The 26,980-nt window shown below is 40.3% G+C and overlaps 4 protein-coding genes and 1 long non-coding RNA gene across 16 annotated transcripts in view; 1 reads left to right on the forward strand and 4 right to left on the reverse strand.

Moving 5' to 3' along the window:
- Positions 1-20,984, reverse strand: part of LOC131894589 (uncharacterized protein PF3D7_1120000-like) — a 72,199-nt gene extending 51,215 nt beyond the window's left edge. For 3 of the 9 annotated variants that reach the window (XM_059244902.1, XM_059244900.1, XM_059244901.1), the window contains exons 1-6: positions 20,881-20,984; positions 19,823-19,884; positions 17,396-17,432; positions 15,624-15,685; positions 11,522-11,555; positions 9,590-9,654 (exon numbers count right to left, since the gene is read on the reverse strand). In XM_059244902.1, the coding sequence (XP_059100885.1) occupies positions 9,590-9,654; positions 11,522-11,555; positions 15,624-15,685; positions 17,396-17,432; positions 19,823-19,884; positions 20,881-20,921 (301 nt within the window). In that variant the 5' untranslated portion in view covers positions 20,922-20,984. The remainder of the gene's footprint in view (positions 1-9,589; positions 9,655-11,521; positions 11,556-15,623; positions 15,686-17,395; positions 17,433-19,822; positions 19,885-20,880) is intronic. The other 6 variants (XM_059244903.1, XM_059244899.1, XM_059244898.1 and 3 more) reach the window with 4 other exon arrangements.
- LOC131894596 (uncharacterized) lies at positions 20-26,314 on the forward strand. The gene is made up of 3 exons (XR_009374959.1): positions 20-343; positions 16,249-16,325; positions 26,184-26,314. It is a non-coding gene; the product is annotated as an uncharacterized LOC131894596 (long non-coding RNA).
- Positions 13,223-14,553, reverse strand: LOC131894595 (branched-chain-amino-acid aminotransferase, cytosolic-like). Its single transcript, XM_059244910.1, is given in 2 exon segments — positions 13,223-13,814; positions 14,022-14,553. Coding segments are annotated over 2 exon segments (996 nt in total). The 5' UTR covers positions 14,426-14,553.
- Positions 21,071-26,980, reverse strand: part of LOC131894591 (uncharacterized) — a 40,593-nt gene continuing 34,683 nt past the window's right edge. For 3 of the 4 annotated variants that reach the window (XM_059244908.1, XM_059244907.1, XM_059244904.1), the window contains 2 exons: positions 25,543-25,604; positions 21,071-21,679 (listed from right to left, as the gene is read on the reverse strand). In XM_059244908.1, coding sequence (XP_059100891.1) covers positions 21,642-21,679; positions 25,543-25,604 — 100 coding nt within the window. In that variant the 3' untranslated portion in view covers positions 21,071-21,641. The remainder of the gene's footprint in view (positions 21,680-25,542; positions 25,605-26,980) is intronic. The other variant, XM_059244906.1, reaches the window with a different exon arrangement.
- On the reverse strand, positions 23,025-24,364 carry LOC131894592 (branched-chain-amino-acid aminotransferase, cytosolic-like). The gene is given in 1 exon segment (XM_059244909.1): positions 23,025-24,364. A coding segment is annotated over 1 exon segment (1,011 nt). The 5' UTR covers positions 24,350-24,364; the 3' UTR covers positions 23,025-23,338.

Here is a 26,980-nt window from a genome sequence, read left to right on the forward strand (position 1 = left end):
GGGGGGGGGGGGGGTACCTGGACTGGTCTACTCTGGTGACCAGTCTAGCAAATAGCCTAACTGTCATCATAAAGCCTTTGTCCAGTGACTGATGGAGGCAGATTCAGAGATCCATGGCCAGGCACCAGGCTGAGCTCTGGAAATCCAATTGATGAGAGAGAGAAGGGATTCTGCAGGCAGGGGACATCAAGATCATGACGGGAAGACATGCAGAGATGACTGGCCACACTAGTGGAAGCCCATGAACTGTAGACTAGTGGCTGTGGAGCCCCCACGGGACTGGACTAGGCCCTCTGGATATGGAAGACGGTTGTTTGGCTCAAACTGTTTGGGGGGCACCCAGGTAGGGAGATCGGGATCCATCCATGGTGTATGGGCAGGCTTTTGGGAATCTGGTTCCTGCAGTGTGATACCTTGTGCAGCCTAGGTGCAGTGGACCTGCCTATGCTCAGAGTGCTAGGGTCTGCTGACTCCCCATGGGAGACCTTGATTTGGGAGATGTAGGGATGTGGGGTGGCTTGAGAGAGAGGGCTGGGTGGGGGTAGGAGGAGGTAGGAGGTGGGATCTGTGGGTGGTATGTGAAGTGAGTAGAAACTTTCTTAATAATGAAAAATGAAAAAAAGAAAAGAAAAGAAAAAAGGAGAAATAAAACCCAGAAATCAAGGAAGTCCAGAGGACCATAAGGAGACCTAGTTTAAGAACCTGTACTCCAATAAATTGGAAAACACAAAATAAAAGGATATTTTTGTTGATGTGTACCACTTACCAAAGTTAAATAAAGATCAGATAAATAATTTAAACAGAGCTATATGCCCTAGTGAAATAGAAGCAGCTATTAAAAGTCTCCCAAGCAGAAAAACCCAGGCCAGAGAGTTTTATTGCAGAATTTTCTCAGTCTTCAAAGAATAATTAATGCCAATACTCCTTAAATTATTCCACCAAATAGGAACCAAAAGAAGGTTGTCAAACTTATTTAAGAGGCCGCAGTCACCCTGATACCCAAACCACACAACGATTCTGGTCATCAGCTTTTAGAGAGAAAGAAAAACATATTTCACAACAAGTATAGAAAACTATAGCAGAATAAAATGGAAAGACTAGTAATTTTTTAGTATGTATTGCATTGAGCCTCTCCTATAGCATATTCCTGAGTGAATATTCATGAATAGACAATTAATACTTATACCTCTTTTTATATTTCCAATACAAGGAAAAAACATCAATTTATTGAATGTCAATACTTAAAAATAAACCACTATGCACAATGGCCATGAACCTAGCTGACCATCTTCAGACACACAGAAAGTGGCATCCTTACCAGAATCAGTGTCATAACATAACTGTATCAAAGAAGCAGCATGTTGTAGTAGTTGTTGTTGCTTACCACTGAATTGTGTCCAGCGAATACTGAGTACATGTTTTCAATTTGTAAAGAAACAAGCTTCTCCAGCTACTTAGTTAAAATTGTTCAGTTAAGCTCCACCCATTATAGCCTCAGCAGCTGGTCATCAGGCAAGTCTTCTGTGGTCAGCCTGCTCCACCACCATCCCCCGTGGCATCAGAGGGCCCCGGAGGCACAGCCCCCACCTGCACCAATTGGAGGAAGAAGTGAGTGGCTGCTCTCCCAGCTGGACAGCTCTGTACCCTAGGCCATAGGACCTGGGGCACTTTCCACGCACCTCCTGACCCATCACAGCCTATAATTACCCCAAACCCAGTAGATGGCAGTGTAATAATACATTCAACAACATAAAGAGCAGCATGGCATGGCCAGAACCTAGTGGTTCTACAATAGCAAGACCTAAACATCCCAATGCAGATGAAGCAGAAGAAAGCGATTTTAAAAATAACCTTATGAAAATGATAGAGGCCCTTAGGGTAGAAATAAAAAAATTCCCTTAAAGAAATCAATGAAAAGACAAACAAACAATTGGAAGAAATCAATAAATCCCTTAAAGAAAGCAGAGAAAAAAATAAAAAATGTGAAGGAAACAGTTCAAGACTTGAAAATTGAAATAGAGGCAATAAAGAAAACACAAACCAGGAGAATTCTGGAAATGGAAAATCTGGATAAACAAACAGGAACTACAGATGCAAGCATCACCAACAGAATATGAGAGATAGAAGAGAGAATCTCAGGCATTGAAGATATGATAGAGGAAATAGATTCATCAGTCAAAGAAAATGTCAAATCCAACAAATTCTTAACACAAAACATCCAGGAAATCTGGAACAACATGAAAGTCCAAACCTAAAAATAATACAGATAGGAGAGGGAGAATAATTTCAGCTCAAAGGAACAGAAAATATATTTAACAAAATCATAGAAGAAAAACTTTCCCAACCTAAAGAAGGACATGCTTATGAAGGTACAAGAAGCTTACAAAACACCAAATAGACTGGACCCAAATAAAATACCCTCACCACATAATAATAAAAATACTAAACATATCAGTTAAAGAAAGAATATTAAGAGCTGCAAAAGAAAAAAGTCACACAACATATAAGGTAGACCTATCAGAAAAACACCCAGCTCCTCAATGGAGACTGTGAAAGCCAGAAGGTCTTGACCAGATATTTTGCAGCCATTAAGAGACCACAGATGTCAGCCAGGACTACTATACCCAGCAAAACTTTCAATCACCATAGATGGAGAAAACAGATATTCCATGACAAAACCAAATGTGAACAATGCCTATCCACAAATCCAGCCTTTCAGGAAGTACTAAAAGGAAAATTTCCACACAAGGAATTTAGCTACACCCACAAAAACACAGGCAATAAATAATCTCACATTTGCAAATCCAAAAGAAGGGAAACACACATACTAACAAAACCAAAAATAACAGAAATTAATAATCACTCATCATTAATATCCCTTAATATCAATGGATTCAATTACCTACAGAAAGACATAGGCTAACAGAATGAATAAAAAAAAAAAAGATCTTTCTGCTGCATACAAGAAACACATCTCAACTTCAAAGACAGACATTACCTTAGAGTAAAGGTTTGGGAAAAGTTTTTCCAATCAAATGGACCTAAGAAGCAAGCTGGTGTAGCTATCCTAATATCTAACAAAATAGATTTCAAAATAAAATTAATCAAAAGAGATGGAGAAGAACATTTCATACTCATCAAAGAAAAAATCCATCAAGATAAATGTCAATTCTGAATATTTATGCCCCAAATACATTTGTAAAAGAAATATTACTAAAGCTTAAATCACACATCAAACTCCACACACTAATAGTGGGAGACTTCAACAACCCACTCACACCAATGGACAGGACTGCCAGAGAGAAACTTAACACAGAAATGAGGGAACTAACAGATGTTAATATTCAAACTGACTTAACATATATCTGTAGAACGTTTCACTCAAACGCTAAAGAATAATACCTTCTTCTCAACACCTCAGGGAACCTTCTCTAAAATTGATCACATACTCAGTCACAAAGCAAATCTCAACAGATACAAAAAAAAATGGAATAACCCCCTGTTTCTTATCAGATCACCATGGCTTAAAGTTAGATTTCAACAACAACACAAACTGCAGAAAGCCTACAAACTCATGGAAACTGAATAATACTCAACTGAATCATCACTGGGTCAGGAAGAAATAAAGAAAGAATTTCACCAATCTACATAAGTGAGACAGTTGTGTAACTTGATCTGCTTAAGGGGCCTCCTGGCAGTAGGATCAGGATCCATCCCTGGTGCATGAGTTGGCTTTTTGGAGCCCACTAACTATGATGGGACACCTCTCACAGCCTTGATGCAGGGGGAGGGCCTTGGACCTGCCTCTATTGAATGTACCTGCCTCTACTGACTCCCCATGGGAGGCCTTACCTTCTTGTAGGAGGGCATGCGGGGTGGATTGGGTCAGGGGAAGGCTGGAGGAACAGGAGGAGGAAAGAGGTGGATCTGTAATTAGTATGTAAAATGAATAAAAAATTCTTAATAAAAAAGAAAGAAATTCTCTGTTGTGGGGAATTTCTTTCTTTTTTATTAAGAATTTTTTATTCATTTTACATCCGAGGGGGAGGCTTTGCCCTGGAGGAGGTGGGAATGGGGGGTGGGCTGGGGGGAAGGTGAGGGGTGTGGGAGGGGGGAGAACAAGGGAATCTGTGGCTGATATGTAGAACTGAATTGTGTTGCAAAACAAAAATTAAAAAAGAAAAAAAAGAAAGAAATTAAAAACTTCCTACAATTCAATGAAAATTAAGGCATGACATACCCAAACTTATGGGACACTATGAAAGGAGTGCTAAGAGGAAAGTTCATAGCACTAAATGCCCACATAAAGAATTTGGGGAAATCTCACATTAGGGATTTAACAGCACACCTGAAAGCTCTAGAACAAAAAGAAGCAAACTCACCCAGGAGGAGTAGACAACAGGAAATAATCAAATTGAGGGCTGAAATCAATAAAATAGAAACAAAGAGAACAATACAAAGAATCAATGAAACAAAGACATGGTTCTTCAAGAAAATCAACAAGATAGACAAACCCTTATCCAAACTAACCAAAAGGCAGAAAAATAATATCCAAATTGACAAAATCAGGAATGAAAGGAGGGATATAACAACAGACACTGAGGAAATCCAAAGAATCATTAGGTCATACTTCAAAAACCTGTACTCCACAAAATTGGAAAATATAATTTTCTGGATAGTTACCACTTACCAAAATTAAATCAAGACCAGACAAACAATTTAAATAGTCCTATAACCATTTTAAGTCATTAACATTCTCCCAACAAAAAAAGCCCAGGGCCACATGGTTACAGCACAAAATGCTTCCAGAATTTCAAAGAAAAGTTAATACCAATACTTCTCAAATTGTTCCACACAATATGAACAGAAAAAAACATTGTAAAACTCTTTTTATGAGGCTACAGTCACCCTGACATACAAACACAAAATGACACAACAGAGAAAGAGAATTACAAACCGATCTCCCTCATGAACATTGATGCAAAAATATACAGTAAAATACTGACAAACCGAATCTAAGAATACATCAAAAAAATTATCCACCATGACCAAGTAGGCTTCATCCCAGAGATGCAGGAATGGTACAACATACAAAAATCTGTCAATGTAATCCACCATATAAACAGACTGAAAGGAAAAAACTACATGATCATCTCATCAGATGCTGAAAAGGCCTTTGACAAAATTCAACACACCTTCATGATAAAGGACTTGGAAAGATAAGTGATACAAGGAATATACCTAAACATAATATAGGCAATATACAGCAAGCCAACAGTCAACATCAAACTAAATGGAGAGAAACTCAAAGTGATTCCACTAAAATCAGGAACAAGACAAGGCTGTCCGCTCTCTCCATATCTATTCAATATAGTACTCAAAGTTCTAGCTAGAACAATAAGACAACAAAAGGAGATCAAGGGTATACAAATTGGAAAGGAAGAAGTCAAACTTTCACTATTTGCAGATAATGTGATAGTATAGATAAGCAACCCCAAAATTCTACCAGGGAACTCCTACAACTGGTAAACACCTTCAGCAATGTGGTGGGACACAAGATAAACTCAAAAAAAAAAATCAGTAGTCCTCCTATATACAAATGATAAATGAGCTGAAAAAGAAATCAGGGTAGCATCACCCTTTACAATATCCACAAATAACATAAAATGTCTTGGGATAACTCAGTCCAAACAACTGAAAGACCTGTATGACAAGAACTTTAGGCCTTTGAAGAAAGAACTTGAAGAAAATATCAGAAAATGAAAAGATCTCACATGCTCATGGATAGGTAGGATCAACATAGTAAAAATGGCAGTCTTACCAAAAGCAATCTACAGATTCATTGCAATTTCCATAAAAATCCCAACACAATTCTCCAAAGATGTCAAAAGAACAATACTCAACTTCATGTGGAAAAACAAAAAACCCAGGATAACCAAAATAATCCTGTACAATCAAGGAACCTCTAGAGTCATTACCAACCCTGACTTCAAGTTCTATTACAGAGCTATAGTAATAAAAATGCCTTGGTATTAGAATAAAAACAGACACATGGATCAATGGAATAAAATTGAAGATCCTGACATTAATCCACACACCCATGAATATCTGATTTTTGACAAAGAAGCCAAATTGTACAATGGAAAAAAAGAAAGTATCTTCAACAAATGTTGCTGGCATAACGTATGTCAGCATGTACAAGAATGCAAATAGCTCCATATCTATCACCCAACACAAAACTCAAGTCCAAAGTATCAAAGACCTCAACATAAATCCAGTTACAGTGAACCTGATAGAAGAGAAAGTAGGAAGTAGCCTTGAACACATTGGCCCAAGAGACCACTTCCTAAACATGAGTAGCATAGACACTGAAAGCAATAATTAATAAATGGGACCTCCTGAAACTGAGAAGCTTCTGTAAGGCAAAGGACACAGTAAATAAGAAAAAAACAGCAGCCTAAAGAATGGAAAAGGATCTTCACCAACCCCACATCTGACAGAGGGCTGATCTCCAAAATATATAAAGAACTCAAGAAATTAGCCATCAAAAACCAAATAATCCAATTGAAAATGGGATATAGATCTGAACAGAGAATTCTCAACAGAAGAATCTCAAACAGCTGAAAGACATTTAAGGAACTGCTCAACATCCTTAGCCATCAGGGAAATGCTAATCAAAAATGACTCTGAGATACCATCTTATACCTGTCAGAATGACTAAGATCAAAAACATAAATGACAGCTTATGTTGGAGAGAATGTGGAGTAAAGGGAACACTCCTCCACTGTTGGTGGGAGTGCGAACTTGTACAGCCACTTTGGAAATCAGTATGGCAATTTCTCAGAAAATTGGCAATCAATATCCTTCAAGACTCAGCAATACCACTCTTGGGCATATTCCCAAATGATGCACAATCATACCACAAGGACTTTTGATCAACTATGCTCATAGCAACATTATTCATAATAGCCTGGAATAGAACCTGGAAAAACCAAGATACCCCTCAACTGAAGAATGGATAAAGAAAATGTGGTACTTTTACACAATGGGAGTATTACTCAGTGGTAAAAATACAATGACATCATGAATTTGCAGGCAAATGGATGGAACTAGAAAAAAAAATCCTCCTGAGTGAGGTAATACAGACCCAGAAAGACAAATATGGTATGCACTCATTTATAAGTGGATATTAGCTATAAAGTGAAGGACAACCAGGCTACAATCCACAGCCACAGGAAAGCTGGGTAACAAGGAGGGCCCTTAGAGGGAAATCCATGGATCACCCTAGGAAGGGAAAATAATAATATCTCCTGGGTTAACTGGGTGTATGTTGTGGGTGGGGGGAATGAGAATGTTGGGAAGGGAAGGGCCAAGTTGGGGGAGGGTCAGAGAGGGAGAGCAAGGAAAGAGATACATTGTTAGGGGGAGTCATTATGGGAATTAGGGAGAAACCTGGTGCTAGGGAAATTCCCAGGAATCCACAAGGATGACCCCAGCTAAGACTCCAAGCAATAGTGGAGAGGGTACCTGAACTGGTCTTCCCCTGTAATCAGATTGATGACTACCCTAATTGTCATTATAGAACCTTCATCTATAACACTGATGGAAGAGTGTGCAGAGATCCACAGCCAACCACTGGGCTGAGCTCCTGGAGTCCAGATGAAGAGAGAGTGGAGGGATTATATGAGCAAGGGAGGTCAAGATCATAATGGGGAAACCCATAGAGATGGTTGACCCAAGCTAGTGGGAATTCAGGGACTCTGGACTGACAGCTGGGGAGCATGCATGGGACTAAAAAAGGCCCTCTGAATGTGAGTGACAATTCTGTAGTTGATCTGTGTGTGGGGCCCCTGGCAGTGGGACAAGGATTTATCCCTGGTGCATGAACTGACTTTTTGGAGCCCATTCCCTATGGTGGGATAACTTCTTCAACCTTGATGCAGTGGGAGGGGTTTGGTCCTACCTCAACTTAATATGCCAGAATTTGTGGACTCCCCAGGGGAGGCCTTACTCTCTCTGAGGGGGCAGGGTGTGGGAAATGGGATGGCAGGGGAGTAGGAACTGTGGTTGGTATGCAAAATGAAAAAATAACTTTTAATTTAAAAAAATGTTCATTTAAGATGAAAACTCTCTGGAATAAGGAAGCTAGGTTTTGATGACTATCCCATGAAGCATGATGGAAACTGGAGACAGAGACAAACCAGGGACAAAAATCTTTCCAAGGAATATCTAGAATCGGCTGTGGTGGCACATGTCTTTACTCCCAGCAGTTGGGAGGCAGAGGCAGGTGGACCTCTGAGATGGAGGCCATCCCAGTCTACAGAGTGAGTTCAGGACAGCCAGGCTGAATTAGAGAAGTCCTGTCTGGAAAAACAAAACCATTGTCATCATCATCATCATGAACAACACATCATCATCATGAACACCATCATCATCATCTTCATCAACATCATAAATCATCGTCATGATCATCATCATCATCATCAACAACAACAATAATATCAAACTGCCAGTGTAGGAAATCTTGAGAGAGGTAAACGTACTTATTCTCCTTGTTCACTTCTGGAGAAGATGCTAATAAACTCTCCAGTTCTAACTCTGGTCCCTGTCTTCCCTGTAGTATAAAGGATAATTATCTTCATTAGCTTCCATTGCTTCTCATAAACAGAACTAGGGAAAGATCCCACCCTTAATATTTGTGTATCCTGAACTGCATCTCTTAGTGAGAGAAAAGCAGAGAAGACACAGGACAGAAGTTTTTGTGAGAGTATTATCTGGCCTGAAACGAATTTATGTGACTACACATATAAACTACCGACTCACTAACTCTTTCCCCATAAGTCAACTGTTGCTCTCCACAAACAGAAATAAATCATTATTTTATATTTTATTCAGATGACTATATTATTTTATTAGGCATAAAATAATAAAAATGACTAAATATTGTACCCTTTGTTTGTGATATAATAATATTTTAGTGATATTTAACTATATACTAATATGCATACACAATACAATGTATCTATTGTTAAAAACTAAACGAAATATCTATTTTTATAAAAAGTCAACTTGTTATTGTGTGACTATAAGGAACACATACTGTGTAGCAGGGTTTTTTCTTATTTTTACAATGATATCAGTTGTTAAAATGAAATACACCAATATTTTTTAGAGATATGTTTTTAGATTTGAGATTTTTCTTAGTAATTCTGCATTCAAAAATGCTAAAAAAATAGACTAAGAAGCAATGTAACTACAATTTTCATGTGGTTTCCTTTACTCACTTTTTAAACTGTTCACATTTTTATTTTTATTTAGTGTTAGAGTTATTCATTTTCAAAAGTTTGCCTAGGGCTAGAGGGATGGCTCAGCAGTTAAGGGCACAGCTTGCTCTTAAAGGGATCCAGGTCCAGTTCACAGGCACCACATGGTGGCTCACAACCACCATAAGTCCAGGTGCAAGGATTCCAAGAGTTCCAACGCCATCTTCTGACCTCCACAGGCACCAAGCACAAATGTGGTATTGCTTGTACATGCGCAAGAAAAACGCTCACACACATAAATACTCATTAAAGACTTTTACTCTTACCTTCACGGAACTCTGCAGACTTTGTTCTGTTAACAGACTTCATCTGCTTCAAAGGCATAGCTTCACTGTGAAGTATTTTTAAGTAACATTTAAATTCACATGAAAAACATTTAACAAATACTCTTAATTCTTTCTTTTTGATTTCCCAATATATCTTACATTAGTCATTTACAAAATAATAATTTGTGCTTCAGTGGTTAACTATGATTAGAGAATGCTTTCCTCATGTCAAAGACAGGGCAATAATTTTTACCCTGATTAAAACACCACACACAATACTCTGTTGTTCACTCTTCATAAGTTTTTGTATATTCCTTGCACAGGTAAGAAGAATGATGGTTCTGAATGTAAGGATAGAATGATCTATAGATGTTTGTTAGGTGCATTTGATGGCATGTCATTTAACTTAGATGTCTCTCTCTTTGAGTAATAATTTATCATAGGCTTTAAGAAGAAATTTTTAAATTCTCTAAAATTGAACGAATTTAAAATATTACATGCTAGATCTTTGGTATGCAATGAACGACATACTCAGAAAGAAATCAGTAGCTATAAGTACATATATTAAAAACAGTCAGAACAATTTCAAATAACTTAAATCTGATGTATCTTTGTGCCTCAGAGAAACAAGAACACAACAAAGTGGAACTCGACATGAGGGCAGAAATTAATGATCACACACAGGAGGGGCCAGGGGTTCTTCCACACACTTTGTTCCCATGGCTGCAGGAACTGCTGACTTTGTTTATGTGCTCAATGCACTTAATGCTCCTGTTTAATTCCTTTCCCACACCCTAGAGCACCATGGTCCCTTCACTATCAGGAAACTTTTTAGGTATTTCCCTGAGTCTCATGCTCCCTCCCAAGAGGTTGGTGGGTAGAACATGAAACTGATTCATAGCTCTAAGCACTGAAGGGCCAGCACTCTCAGAAGCCACCACATTTTTGGTGCTTTAAAGCTGCTTTTTGATAGTCTATTCACAAGTATATGATGAAGCTGTCAAATGGCTACTTTTATGCTCAACAAGCAATTCTGTAATGCTGAGTCTTTATAGCACAGTGGGGAGCAACGCTGTCCCCTCAGCACCACTTTATCCAAACTACAGTTCAGAACTCCAGACTTCAGGGCTTGTTGTTGGTAATAATAAACCTCTTTGTTCTCCTACCTTCCACCGACCTTGGTTTTCAGCACCATTGTGAAACTCATTGAGGAGGCTCTTTATGTCTGTGCAGAACATGTCCATAAGGCCATTCTGAAGAGATCTTCAGCAATGCCTGGGAGAGTCTTGAACCCTGCCTTGTTACTCACACTCCTGCCAACAGATAACTTGGCCCAAACATACTAGTGATCTGAATGAATGACCTGAAGCTGATACTTTAAATACATGTGCATAGCATGTTATGGGCAGTGCACTTGCATGCATATGTGATTTCAGGTACATACATGCATGCCAGGGTGCATAGATTGGCAATTAGAGTACAAACTGCGGGGAAGGTCAACCTTCACCTTCAACCTTATTTTTGTTGCTGTGTCTTGTCCATGAATGCACACCCCCAAATAATTATTGAGTCAAATTTGGGGGATTCTCTGTCTCCCTTCCAACTCACTCTAAGTTCCTCAAGATTACAGATGCACATGAGACCATCAGGACTCATGTGACTTCTGGGCATCCAAACTCCCAGTCTGACACACGCATGGCAAGCACTTTCTCTACTGAACCATCTCTCTAGCCATGGATTCTTAACAGTATTTCACACTGCATCAGGTGTAATCAGTAATTGCAAGATTGTGTGCTCTACAAATAATTATTCAGCTTGTGAATAAGGGAAGAATAAAGATGGTGAAATTGACTTACACAGAGGAAAACAGTGTGATTTCCAAATTTGATATCTCCAGATATACAGTGTGTTTTAAAACACATATACTCTTACCTGATTGGAGTCTTCTGTTCAGTTCCTGCATTCACTATGAAAGAAAAAGACAAAATGTGTTATAAACAACTGCAGAAAAATACAACTATTAAATGCCAAGGCTAAAATTTTGCTACCACATATACTTTGACACCATTTCTGGATAGTCTTTCATGTGAATATTGATTTACATACAATAAATATATGGAGAACTCTTAATTTCCATTTTCCTGTATATTTCAAAGGCAAAGAGACAACATTACCAGAAGTTAATAATCATAACAAATTGTGCAAATACCTATGACCCTACCAGACAGAGGAACTGGCATCTACACCTGATCAGTATCCCAAACTGCACCTTGTTGCTGTTGTTGTTTTGTCTGTAGACTAATGGTGCTAGAAATTATGAATATTTTCATCTTGTATAGGAGTGAAAGGAGCTTCTCCAAGGATTGAGTTTAACTTGCTCCATTGAAGATGAAAATTCCAGACACAAGGAAGCTAAGTCTATGGTGACTGCCCTCTGCAGCATAGCAGAACATAGGAGATGCAAACAGACCAAGGACAAACACCTTTGGGAAGAATTTCCACCTGCCAGTGTGGCAAAGCTCCGGAGAGGTCAGTGTGCTTTGTCTCCTTGTCCCCATCTGAGGAGGATGCTAAGAAGCCCCTCCATTCTAGCTAGAGTCCCTCATGCCTGTGCAGTGTTAAGGAGCTCAGCATCAGCTCCCATCACCTCCCACCATAAGAACTACTGGAAAGGTTGTCCCTTAGCAGTTGTGCACCCTGAACTGGATCTCCAGTGAGAGAATCGTGGAAGAAGCATGGGCGCAAAGCAGCCATTTCAAGGGAGTAGTATCTCACATGAAACACTTTTATGTTTCCACGCGAAAACCATCAATGAGTTGAGCTTTCACTCTATGCTAACACTCTGCCCTCCAAAAAGAAAGAAAATCAATTCTTGTTGGCTTCATTTGCAGTATGCAAAATTCCAGTGTCATTTCCTTGACCCTGCCCATGACTGAGGTGAACATTTGTCCCACCAGTAAATGGACTGAGAATGCAGCTCAGGGGTAGAGCCTACATTCAGCGTGTGGGAGGCCTTGGTCAGTCCTCATCACCACAAGGGAGGTTCAATAATACTGTGTTGAAATAATATAAAAGAAAGTCACCCATGTTATAGTAATACTGGCTTGGCTGCCACTTTTCACCTCATCTCTTATGTGAAGAGGGTCATTCCAATTCATCTACACTATCACTCCCTGGTTTGCCTCCCAAAGGCAAGATAGGTGTGAAAGATTCTGTAGTTACAGTCGCTGAAAGCACAAATTCTGTAGCATTCTCTCCACTGTTAGAATCTTGTCCAGACTCAGTGGGCCAGGACCCTGTAGTCAATGTTGCCTACTTGATAATAGTGTTGTTTTCTCAACTTTCCTGCTACTGTGGCATATTTTCTGGAAAGTTTGTCTTTTTTTTTTTTTTTTTTTTCAGAACAAGGATAAGCATTTATCATCATCTTTCCAGAGAATGCTACAGGAAGCAATTACTACCACGTTTACAGGTGACATTTGGCATTGGCAATTTTCTGTGGCTCAAGAAAAAACCTCCACTTGGTAAAACATGAACTCTGCAACTGCAATATGCAAAACTACTAACAGGTGGTCACGGTTGAGGGCAGAGGTCTGTCTTCTGTGGCACATGACCAAACCAATGGGGTTTTGATCAGGTTAACACTGTTGTCCAGTTGCTCTCCACCCTTCCGTACTGGATATCAGTCAACTTTCCCAAGATGCGGCTTGCAAGCTTGGGACCATTCTCCGTTGTTGGAATGTGCCGCATCTGGCCCTTGTAGAGAATGTCTGAAACCGGGCAGACGACGCAGGCCGTCCCTGAGCCAAACATCTTCTTCACTCTCTTCCCCTCCAGGGCAGGGGTCTGGTCATCCATGGTGAGGTATCTCTCACACACCTTAAATTCACCCCACTGTTGTGCCAGAACTATGATGCTCTGCCTGGTCACACCTGGGAGAATGATGCCATCTAGTGGAGGTGTCGCCAGCTCTTCCTCTCCATCTTCATTTATCCAGTAGAAGAACAGATTCATCGTGCTCACTTCAGTTATCTGGTCATCCTTGCCATACAGCCAGAGGACCTGCTGACAGTCATTCTCTGCTGCCTCGCACTGTGCCAAAAGGGACGCACCATAATTGCCGCCGACCTTGCACTCCCCAGTTCCACCTTGCCAGGCTCTGACATACTTTGGATTGGCCCACATTGACACAGGATTAAAGGTTCCGCTAGAAAAATAAGGTCCCGGGAGGAGGGGACTGGACCTACCTGGACTGAGTCCACCAGGTTGATCTCAGTCTGTGGGGAAGGCTTTGCCCTGGAGGAGATTGGAAAGGGGGGTTTTCTGGGGGGAAGGTGAGGAGGGCGGGAGGAAGGAGAACAAGGGAATCTGTGCCTGTATGTAGAACTTAATTGTATTGCAAAATAAAAATTAAAAAAAAAAAAAAGGTCCCACAGGGCTCAGGATCACAAAGAGCAAGGCTCTGGATGGCTTCTTCTTGACTCCAAGAGATTGCTCAGTCTCGATAAACGTGGGGCGGATGTAGAGACTGGCAGAGGTGGAATAGGGGACTCACTCTTGGTCTATCTGTATAAGCTGCCGAATGCATTCCAGAAGCTCCTCCTGGTCAAACACCAGCAAAGCGGCCCGCAGAGCAGATCGGCACATTCTCTTCATGTTGAGTTCAGGCCGAAACAACCGGATCTTGTTATGGACTCCTCGAAAGGCCTTCAAGCCTTCATACAGTTCCACGCCATAGTGTAAAACTGAGGCATCAGGATGTATAGACAAGTTTTCAAAAGGCTTAATGTGAGGTTTCTCCGATCCAGATGCCAAGGACCACTCTACCGTCAGCATGTGGTCGGTGAACGTAGCTCCAAACACCAGAGAGTCGGGGTCTGGCTTTTCCTTCAAGACAGTGGCTGATGTAATGACAAGGTCTTTGGCCCTAAAAGTCTCAGCCACTTCTGATCCTCATTCTCCAGCGAAGGGTGCCGCGCATCCATTACTGCAGTCCTGGGGGGCCAGGGTTGCAGTTCCCCGGGGCAAGCAGGCCACGGCAAGCTGCGGACGCGTGGGAATGCGTGCGCGGCGGCGACACGTGGTGCACAGCGAATCCTCGTGAAACCCAGGGCTGCTGTTCCGCGTGGCGGGCCCTGGAGGTCCGAACAGAGAGCCACTGACGAGCACCCAGCACAGGGAGGAGCGCAGAAGCTGCAGCATCTCCCTGTCGTGGGTGCGTGCAGTCATGCGATTGTGGGCAAGCACATGGAGGGCCCAGAAGCACTGGCCGGAAAGTGTGTCTTACAACATATAAACAATGTGTCATCATACCCTAGGTGCTGGCAACATAGCCAATAGGGAAAGCACTTGTCTAGAATGCTCACAATGGCAGTGTTCAATCCATTTTGTACTGCCTACAAAATTCAAAATCCATTGACTTTTAAAAGTTATTCCTTGAGCCTATTACGTACTGTTTCAAGACACATTCACATTAAGTGGCAGATACTTAAAGGTAACAGTAAGACAATATGTCAATTGTCTAATACGTCTAAATTGAGAAATTACAGAATGGAAAAATATCTGATCATCCTAATTACATCTAGTCACAAAAATTAATGAAGGTAATTGGATATTGCATTTTTGGTTTTAAACATAATCACATTGCTATATAATAATACATAGCAAAAAAAATGATGTGTTTACTATAACAACTGAAAAACAATCCATTTTATAACAGAGCCATCTTGCTATGAAGTGGATATAGAGGACATTTGGACTAGGTTAAACATCATTTTCATATTTATACAAAAATATTACATTCGTCAATGGCTCATGTTAAAAAACAAACAAACATGTTTCAGATGATAGGGTTTGAGACTGTAATTTTGAGTTGTAGATTCTAAATTCTACAACTGTTAAGAAGCAAATTAAGAAAAAATATAACTGCATTTATATTGGATTTTGTTGGCCTTTTTTTTTCTGGAAAAAACAAACTTGTTACTCTTTTTTTTAATTAGGGTAGGACCAATAGAGTATTCACTATTAATCTTACCTGTACTGATCTGGACAGGCTTTTTAAGTATCGATTGTAGCTCTCCTGGATGTCTTTCTTCACTGTGACAGATTTTAAAAGTGATAATTTAATAACCATTTTAAAAAAACATTTACCCAATGATTTGAATTTGTTGTTGTTTCAGTTCATAACATAACTTACACTATAAATTTACAAACAGCTACTAATACGTTCTTCAACATTTTGACTGTAGTGGGTGACTCTTTCCTCACAACTTTTTCTTGTGTTGAAGAAAAAAAAGAACTCAGCCACAAAAAAATACCTCAACAAAAGCACAGAGAGACAGAGAGAAACAGAGAGACAGAGAGAGGGCTAGAGACAGAGAGACAGAGAGTCAGAGGCAGGCAGACAGAAGAAACACTGGTTCTTTCACAGCCTTTGTTCGATGGCTACAGTAACTGGTGGTTCTATAGTCACATGCTCAATGGAATTAATATCCTGACTCCATCCCCATTCCTTGCCCTTAGAGCACCACAGCACCTTCTTTGTCATACTTTTGGCATTTCAGTGACTGTGGTGTTACCTCCCAAGAGCTTGGTTTGCAGACCATGGAATAGAGTCCCACTTCTTCTAACACTCTAACTCTCAACCCTTTCCTTGACAGCCCATTCAGGAGGGAATCCTGCACCACAATCTGGCTGTTTACGTGCTAAGCAAGGATTTCTACAAAGACTAAACAAGGTAATAACATGAAGACAAAAATTAAACCTGGTGGATAGTTTTTGTTATTTGCTGTGGAGCTATTTAGAATTCCAAGTAGAACTTAACATTCAAGGTGTGTCTTTGAAATGTAGCTACCAGAAAATTATGAATCATTACATGGGTAATTAACTCTGCCAACTTGGGGATTTGAGTAAATCTTGGAGTAAATCAGCTATTTAATAATATGTAACAGATGTTTTATTATATACAGCCCCATTAAAGACGATAACAATGTCCTCTATTATGGACCTAGTCAACTATACCGAGGACAGAACTGGCTTGAAATGAAGGTTAAATTCTCTACCTAAGCAGTGTCTAGGCTAGCAGATCATGGACACAAATGTGCTTTCACCTCTGTGTTTATGTCCAAATAACAGGGAAGGAAAAAACTCTTTAGACAGAGATAACTAGCAGTCTTGTTGTGGTTAAGATTTGAGATTCATAGGACTCATTATGGGGGAAAACAGATCACTGATGAAACAATTGATGAATGGAGCTCTTCTGGGAAAAGGATGGAGTGGGTCTTCACCATCGAAAATTGGGTGCTATACCTGATACAAAGGGACTTTGCATGTAATTCTGGTATCAGAGTAGGAAAGTCAAATGTTGGCTGCCTCTGATACCTTCTGATAATTCAGAATGATCCCAAATCATGTATGCTCTCAGGAAAGATGATGTCAAAAAAAAAAAAAGATGTCAAAAATGATAACTGCTAGTGAAAGTCTAGGTTCAATGCTGACTTCAGAATGTTTTTGAATAAGTAAGGAGAGTCAATTTGATATTAATAAGTGTGAGTAACACGAAAGGTTCCTTTACCAAAGCAGAGAGTTAGTGCTTGGGAAATGATAGTTGAGTGTAAAACTTGTGTCTATATGAACAAAAATGAACAAGTTCTCAGTCTAAAATTATATTCATAATACCATAGGGACTGTAAGACACAGCAAGCATCCAGTATAGAGTACCTAACTCAGAGCACACCAAACAGGAATTAGTCTCTTATCTTTGAATCTCCCTAATGTTAATGTACTGTTAAATCTCTTAAATCTTACTTGCAGAAAGGCTTTGGATCAGTACTGTGTTGCACTTCTAAAGATAAAGAAAAATGGGTTTATTATAATTCCACAAAAATATATAAATGGAAATAAACTCATTATCAATATCAATTCCATTAAGATCAATGTGTAGACTATTCTAGAGTAAACATTCAGTTGTAGGCAATTAATTCACAGAGAGCTCTTACTTCCATTCACGGTATATTTAAACTCAAAGAGAGAGCAATCTATCAAGCATTAAAGCCTAAAAATAAACTCCTATGCAGATCTGTGATGATCCTAACTAAACAATCTCAGACAGAGAGAGCAGTATCCTTACCAGACTCAGGACCTCAAACTGACTGAGTCACAAAATAGCTTCTTGTTGTTGTTTGACTCTGGGCTAAAAGTACTAGAAAGAATTCTTGATTTGGTGTGGTGGTGCATACCCTTAACACAAGGTGGCAGCAGAGCCAGAGAGATTTCTGTGAGTTCTAGGACAGCCAGAGCTTCATAACAAAAAGATTAGTCACATAACATAAAAAACCAAAAAGGAAAATTTCTTAAACTGTATAATCCTCTTTCTTTTCCTTCAAAAACACAAAGAAGTTTCTTCAGCTTTTTAGCTGATATTGTTCAGTTTAGGTAAAAAGCCCCAGCACGGGAAGCTGGGTGTACAGCAACTGTCCTTTAGCTGATATTGTTCAGTTTAGGTAAAAAGCCCTAGCCCGGGAAGCTGGGTGTACAGCAACTGTCCTTCGCAGCATGATGAATTCGGCGGACAGAAACGGACCAGGGACAAAGACCTTTACAAAAAGCTGAAGAGGGAACAATGTGCTTACTCTCCTCATCCTTTTTGGGAAAGAGGCCCCTTAGTTTCAGCTCTGTTCACAAACTCATGTGCAGCTTAAAACACGGTCATTACAGTGTCCGTCATCTCCCATAAAAACAGTTGTTGGAATGAATCCTTCAAGTAGTTATGTACGGCGAGCTGTATCTCACAGTGAGAGAGCAGCAGGAACATCGGTGGGGTGGAGCACCACATCCCATGGGTCTCCTGCTGACCTGGAATCAATTTACATGTCTGTGTCCACAAAATAGGAACTCACTCAAGTTTTCACTGTACACTGACAGTTTGTCTTTCATAAATGAAAATTACTCCTCTTTTTGTCTTGTTTCAAGAGAAACTTTCTGTACCTTCTTAGCATTCCCCATGACTCAGGAAGGGCATCTGACCCACTATCAAATGGGCTGGGACTGTGGCTCAGTGGTAAAGCCTACGCCTATCATGTGGGAGCCCTCAGTCAGCCCTCATCACTATAAGTGCAGAGAACAACAAAATTCACAGTAACGTGATACTAGAAATTTACCTGCATTACCATAATACTGACACTTTTTGTCTTACCTCTGAAGGGAAGAAGGCATTTGGATTTACTACCTAGTGTGGCTGACAGTGGCAAGTTAGGTATAAAAGACACTGTGATGACAGTTGTTGAAATACAAACTCTGCAGTGTTCCTTCCACTGTCAGAGAGTCTCTCTAGACTCAGTGGAGATGCAGCTAATTCTTTGACATACAGAATGATGTCATTGGCTCAACTCTCCCTTCATGTCCAAAGTTTCTCTGGAAATTGTGCTTTTCAGTGTGTAAGCCATGTTTTTATCATACCCTTATGTACTTAACAAAACTCAAGGGAAAACATTATAAGGGTCGAGTAAATATGAAGGGTGCAACCTAGAATATTCACAAGGCCATGCATTCAATCCCAGAACTTCAAAAACCCAAAACCAAAGAAAGAAACAAAGAACAGAAGAACATATAAGGATTGACAGTCTTCTTAAAGTCTATTACACTTTCTATGACTCAGCATTGTCAGTCTACTATGGGACAGGACTAAAGATAAACTTAATTAAGCGTGTGGAATCTATCTCAAGTGAGAAATTGCAAGATAAATAAAACACCAAGATGACTGTAATTACCTCATTAGGCAAGAAATTAATTAAAGTGACTGATTATTAAGTTTGTGACATAATTACGTTTTAGTAACATTCAAGTTTGTAATCATATGCAGCACAAAGGATGAAGCATTTGTTATAAAAACTGAAAGAAAAAAATCAGTTTTTATAACAGTCCAATTTGCTAGTGTGCTTATGGAGGTCCCCTGCCAGGTTAAACAGTTTTCTCCTTTATACCAAGACAGTACATGTATCAGTGTCAAATCAAATGAGCAACATTTTTGACGGTATATTTTCATGGTTGAAAGTGCTTAGAAATGTTTAATTGATTCTGATATTTCCAGAATGTTAGGAAACAAAATTTAAAACAAAATAACTGCATTTATATTTGATTTCCTTAACTCCTTTGGGGGTGTTAAAATTTTCACTCTTATTTGTTTTATTTAGGGTAGTTAGGAACAGATAGAGTAGTTCACTATAAAAATCTTACCTGTGTTGACTCTCACATGCTTTTTGTTTCTCTGTTCTGGCTCTTTGACAGATGTTCCTTTGCTGTGACATATGTTAAAATTGATCATTATTGTACTATTAGTATGAAAGACATTTAGCAAGTGCTCTAAATGCTTTACTTTTGAGTCCCTATCTGATATAGGATCTCACTATGTAGCCCAGCTGACCTGAAACCTAGTATGTGGACCATGTAAGCCTTGAACTTAAAGAGATATGCCTGCATTCTGCCTCCTGAGTTCTGAGATTAAAGCCTTTGGCAAAACTCTGGCATTTAACTCAGATTTTTCTCCGTTTGAGCAATGAGTTATATACATCATAGGCTTTAAGAAGAAATTTTAAATTGTCTAAAATTGAATGAATTTAAAATATTCCATGCTAGATCTTTGGTATACAATGAACGACATACTCAGAAAGAAATCAGTAGCTATAAGTACCTACATTAAAAAGAGTCAGAACGATCTCAAATAACTTAATGATGCATCTTTGTGCCTCAGAGAAACAAGAACACAACAAAGTGGAACTGGACATGAGGGCAGAAATTAATGATCACACACAGGAGGGGACAGGGGTTCTTCCACACACTTTGTTCCCATGGCTGCAGGAACTGCTGACTTTGTTTATGTGCTCAATGCACTTAATGCTCCTGTTTAATTCCTTTCCCACACCCTAGAGCACCATGGTCCCTTCACTATCAGGAAACTTTTTAGGTATTTCACTGAGTCTCATGCTCCCTCCCAAGAGGTTGGTGGGTAGAACATGAAACTGATTCATAGCTCTAAGCACTGAAGGGCCAGCACTCTCAGAAGCCACCACATTTTTGGTGCTTTAAAGCTGCTTTTTGATAGTTTATTCACAAGTATATGATGAAGCTGTCAAATGGCTACTTTTATGCTCAACAAGCAATTCTGTAATGCTGAGTCTTTATAGCACAGTGGGGAGCAACGCTGTCCCCTCAGCACCACTTTATCCAAACTACAGTTCAGAACTCCAGACTTCATGGCTTGTTGTTGGTAATAATAAACCTATTCGTTCTCCTACCTTCCACCGACCTTGGTTTTCAGCACCGTTGTGGAACTCATTGAGGAGGCTCTTTATGTCTGTGCAGAACATGTCCATAAGGCCATTCTGAAGAGATCTTCAGCAATGCCTGGGAGAGTCTTGAGCATGCCTTGTTACTCACACTCTTGCCAACAGATAACTTGGCCCAAACATACTAGTGATCTGAATGAATGACCTGAAGCTGATACTTTAAATACATGTGCATAGCATGTTATGGGCAGTGCACTTGCATGCATATGTGATTTCAGGTACATACATGCATGCCAGGGTGCATAGTTTGGCAATTAGAGTACAAACTGCGGGGAAGGTCAACCTTCACCTTCAACCTTTTTTTTGTTGCTGTGTCTTGTCCATGAATGCACACCCCCAAATAATTATTGAGTCAAATTTGGGGGATTCTCTGTCTCCCTTCCAACTCACTCTAAGTTCCTCAAGATTACAGATGCACATGAGACCATCAGGCCTCATGTGACTTCTGGGCATCCAAACTCCCAGTCTGACACACGCATGGCAAGCACTTTCTTTACTGAACCATCTCTCTAGCCATGGATTCTTAACAGTATTTCACACTGCATCAGGTGTAATCAGTAATTGCAAGATTGTGTGCTCTACAAATAATTATTCAGCTTGTGAATAAAGGAAGAATAAAGATGGTGAAATTGACTTACACAGAGGAAAACAGTGTGATTTCCAAATTTGATATCTCCAGATATACAGTGTATTTTAAAACCCATAAACTCTTACCTGACTGGAGTCTTCTGTTCAGTTCCTGCATTCACTATGAAAGAAAAAGACAAAATGTGCTATAAACAACTGCAGAAAAATACAACTATTAAATGCCAAGGCTAAAGTTTTGCTACCACATATACTTTGACACCATTTCTGGATAGTCTTTCATGTGAATATTGATTTATATACAATAAATATATGGAGAACTCTTAATTTCCATTTTCCTGTATATTTCAAAGGCAAAGAGACAACATTACCAGAAGTTAATAATCATAACAAATTGTGCAAATACCTATGACCCTACCAGACAGAGGAACTGGCATCTACACCTGATCAGTATCCCAAACTGCACCTTGTTGCTGTTGTTGTTTTGTCTGTAGACTAATGGTGCTAGAAATTATGAATATTTTCATCTTGTATAGGAGTGAAAGAGGCTTCTCCAAGGATTGAGTTTAACTTGCTCCATTGAGGATGAAAATTCCAGACACAAGGAAGCTAAGTCTATGGTGACTGCCCTCTGCAGCATAGCAGAACATAGGAGATGCAAACAGACCAAGGACAAACACCTTTGGGAAGAATTTCCACCTGCCAGTGTGGCAAAACTCCGGAGAGGTCAGTGTGCTTTGTCTCCTTGTCCCCATCTGAGGAGGATGCTAAGAAGCCCCTCCATTCTAGCTAGAGTCCCTCATGCCTGTGCAGTGTAAAGGAGCTCAGCATCAGCTCCCATCACCTCCCACCATAAGAACTACTGGAAAGGTTGTCCCTTAGCAGTTGTGCACCCTGAACTGGATCTCCAGTGAGAGAATCATGGAAGAAGCATGGGCGCAAAGCAGCCATTTCAAGGGAGTAGTATCTCACATGAAACACTTTTATGTTTCCACGTGTAAACCATCAATGAGTTGAGCTTTCACTCTATGCTAACACTCTGCCCTCCAAAAAGAAAGAAAATCAATTCTTGTTGGCTTCATTTGCAGTATGCAAAAGTCCAGTGTCATTTCCTTGACCCTGCAATTGACTGAGGTGAGCATTTGTCCCACCAGTAAATGGACTGAGAATGCAGCTCAGTGGTAGAGCCTACATTCAGCGTGTGGGAGGCCTTGGTCAGTCCCCATCACCACAAGGGAGGTTCAATAATATCGTGTTGAAATAATATAAAAGAAAGTCACCCATGTTATAGTAATACTGGCTGCCACTTTTCACCTCATCTCTTATGTGAAGAGGGTCATTCCATTTCATCTACACTATCTCTCCCTGGTTTGCCTTCCAAAGGCAAGATAGGTGTGAAAGATTCTGTGGTTACAGTCGCTGAAAGCACAAATTCTGTAGCATTCTCTCCACTGTTAGAATCTTGTCCAGACTCAGTGGGCCAGGACCCTGTAGTCAATGTTGCCTACTTGATAATAGTGTTGTTTTCTCAACTTTCCTGCTACTGTGGCATATTTTCTGGAAAGTGTATCTGTTTTTTTTTTTTTTTCAGGACAAGGATAGGCATTTATCATCATCTTTCCAGAGAATGCTACAGGAAGCAATTACTACCACGTTTACAGGTGACATTTGGCATTGGCAATTTTCTGTGGCTCAAGAAAAAACCTCCACTTGGTAAAACATGAACTCTGCAACTGCAATATGCAAAACTACTAACAGGTGGTCACGGTTGAGGGCAGAGGTCCGTCTTCTGTGGCACATGACCAAACCAATGGGGTTTCCATCAGGGTAACACTGTTGTCCAGTTGCTCTCCACCCTTCCGTACTGGATATCAGTCAACTTTCCCAAGATGTGGCTTGCAAGCTTGGGACCATTCTCCGTTGTTGGAATGTGCCGCATCTGGCCCTTGTAGAGAATGTCTGAAACCGGGCAGACGACGCAGGCCGTCCCTGAGCCAAACATCTTCTTCACTCTCTTCCCCTCCAGGGCAGGGGTCAGGTCATCCATGGTGAGGTATCTCTCACACACCTTAAATTTACCCCACTGTTGTGCCAGAACTATGATGCTCTGCCTGGTCACACCTGGGAGAATGATGCCATCTAGTGGAGGTATCGCCAGCTCTTCCTCTCCATCTTCATTTATCCAGTAGAAGAACAGATTCATCGTGCTCACTTCAGTTATCTGGTCATCCTTGCCATACAGCCAGAGGACCTGCTGACAGTCATTCTCTGCTGCCTCGCACTGTGCCAAAAGGGACGCACCATAATTGCCGCCGACCTTGCACTCCCCAGTTCCACCTTGCCAGGCTCTGACATACTTTGGATTGGCCCACAGTGACACTGGATTAAAGGTTCCGCTAGAAAAATAAGGTCCCAGAGGGCTCAGGATCACAAAGAGCAAGACTCTGGATGGCTTCTTCTTGACTCCAAGAGATTGCTCAGTCCCGATAAACGTGGGGCGGATGTAGAGACTGGCAGAGGTGGAATAGGGGACTCACTCTTGGTCTATCTGTATAAGCTGCCGAATGCATTCCAGAAGCTCCTCCTGGTCAAACACCAGCAAAGTGGCCCGCAGAGCAGATCGGCACATTCTCTTCATGTTGAGTTCAGGCCGAAACAACCGGATCTTGTTATGGACTCCTCGAAAGGCCTTCAAGCCTTCATACAGTTCCACGCCATAGTGTAAAACTGAGGCATCAGGATGTATAGACAAGTTTTCAAAAGGCTTAATGTGAGGTTTCTCCAATCCAGATGCCAAGGACCACTCTACCGTCAGCATGTGGTCGGTGAACATAGCTCCAAACACCAGAGAGTCGGGGTCTGGCTTTTCCTTCAAGACAGTGGCTGATGTAATGACAAGGTCTTTGGCCCTAAAAGTCTCAGCCACTTCTGATCCTCATTCTCCAGCGAAGGGTGCCGCGCATCCATTACTGCAGTCCTGGGGGGCCAGGGTTGCAGTTCCCCGGGGCAAGCAGGCCACGGCAAGCTGCGGACGCGTGGGAATGCGTGGCGCGGCGGCGACACGTGGTGCACAGCGAATCCCCGTGAAACCCAGGGCTGCTGTTCCGCGGGGCGGGCGCTGGAGGTCCGAACAGAGAGCCACTGACGAGCACCCAGCACAGGGAGGAGCGCAGAAGCTGCAGCATCTCCCTGTCGTGGGTGCGTGCAGTCATGCGATTGTGGGCAAGCACATGGAGGGCCCAGAAGCACTGGCCGGAAAGTGTGTCTTACAACATATAAAAAATGTGTCATCATACCCTAGGTGCTGGCAACATAGCCAATAGGGAAAGCACTTGTCTAGAATGCTCACAATGGCAGTGTTCAATCCATTTTGTACTGCCTACAAAATTCAAAATCCATTGACTTTTAAAAGTTATTCCTTGAGCCTATTACATACTGTTTCAAGACACATTCACATTAAGTGGCAGATACTTAAAGGTAACAGTAAGACAATATGTCAATTGTCTAATACGTCTAAATTGAGAAATTACAGAATGGAAAAATATCTGATCATCCTAATTACATCTAGTCACAAAAATTAATGAAGGTAATTGGATATTGCATTTTTGGTTTTAAACATAATCACATTGCTATATAATAATACATAGCAAAAAAAATGATGCGTTTACTATAACAACTGAAAAACAATCCATTTTATAACAGAGCCATCTTGCTATGAAGTGGATATACAGGACATTTGGACTAGGTTAAACATCATTTTCATATTTATACAAAAATATTACATTCGTCAATAGCTCATGTTAAAAAACAAACAAACATGTTTCAGATGATAGGGTTTGAGACTGTAATTTCTTAGAAAGAACTTAACAGATTTTAAATTCTACAACTGTTAAGAAGCAAATTAAGAAAAAATATAACTGCATTTATATTGGATTTCGTTGGCCTTTTTTTTTCTGGAAAAAACAAACTTGTTACTCTTTTTTTTAATTAGGGTAGGACCAATAGAGTATTCACTATTAATCTTACCTGTACTGATCTGGACAGGCTTTTTAAGTATCGATTGTAGCTCTCCTGGATGTCTTTCTTCACTGTGACAGATTTTAAAAGTGATAATTTAATAACCATTTTAAAAAAACATTTACCCAATGATTTGAATTTGTTTTTGTTTCAGTTCATAACATAACTTACACTATAAATTTACAAACAGCTACTAATAAGTTCTTCAACATTTTGACTGTAGTGGGTGACTCTTTCCTCACAACTTTTTCTTGTGTTGAAGAAAAGAAAGAACTCAGCCACAAAAAAATACCTCAACAAAAGCACAGAGAGACAGAGAGAAACAGAGAGACAGAGAGAGGGCTAGAGACAGAGAGACAGAGAGAAAGAGAGACAGAGAGTCAGAGGCAGGCAGACAGAAGAAACACTGGTTCTTTCACAGCCTTTGTTCGATGGCTACAGTAACTGGTGGTTCTATAGTCACATGCTCAATGGAATTAATATCCTGACTCCATCCCCATTCCTTGCCCTTAGAGCACCACAGCACCTTCTTTGTCATACTTTTGGCATTTCAGTGACTGTGGTGTTACCTCCCAAGAGCTTGGTTTGCAGACCATGGAATAGAGTCCCACTTCTGCTAACACTCTAACTCTCAAACCTTTCCTTGACAGCCCATTCAGGAGGGAATCCTGCACCACAATCTGGCTGTTTACGTGCTAAGCAAGGATTTCTACAAAGACTAAACAAGGTAATAACATGAAGACAAAAATTAAACCTGGTGGATAGTTTTTGTTATTTGCTGTGGAGCTATTTAGAATTCCAAGTAGAACTTAACATTCAAGGTGTGTCTTTGAAATGTAGCTACCAGAAAATTATGAATCATTACATGGGTAATTAACTCTGCCAACTTGGGGATTTGAGTAAATCTTGGAGTAAATCAGCTATTTAATAATATGTAACAGATGTTTTATTATATACAGCCCCATTAAAGAAGATAACAATGTCCTCTATTATGGACCTAGTCAACTATACCGAGGACAGAACTGGCTTGAAATGAAGGTTAAATTCTCTACCTAAGCAGTGTCTAGGCTAGCAGATCATGGACACAAATGTGCTTTCACCTCTGTGTTTATGTCCAAATAACAGGGAAGGAAAAAACTCTTTAGACAGAGATAACTAGTAGTCTTGTTGTGGTTAAGATTTGAGATTCATAGGACTCATTATGGGGGAAAACAGATCACTGATGAAACAATTGATGAATGGAGCTCTTCTGGGAAAAGGATGGAGTGGGTCTTCACCATCGAAAATTGGGTGCTATACCTGATACAAAGGGACTTTGCATGTAATTCTGGTATCAGAGAAGGAAAGTCAAATGTTGGCTGCCTCTGATACCTTCTGATAATTCAGAATGATCCCAAATCATGTATGCTCTCAGGAAAGATGATGTCAAAAAAAAAAAAGATGTCAA

This window comes from Peromyscus eremicus, chromosome 17 (assembly GCF_949786415.1).
Source record: "Peromyscus eremicus chromosome 17, PerEre_H2_v1, whole genome shotgun sequence".
NCBI classification, from domain to species: Eukaryota; Metazoa; Chordata; class Mammalia; order Rodentia; family Cricetidae; genus Peromyscus; species Peromyscus eremicus.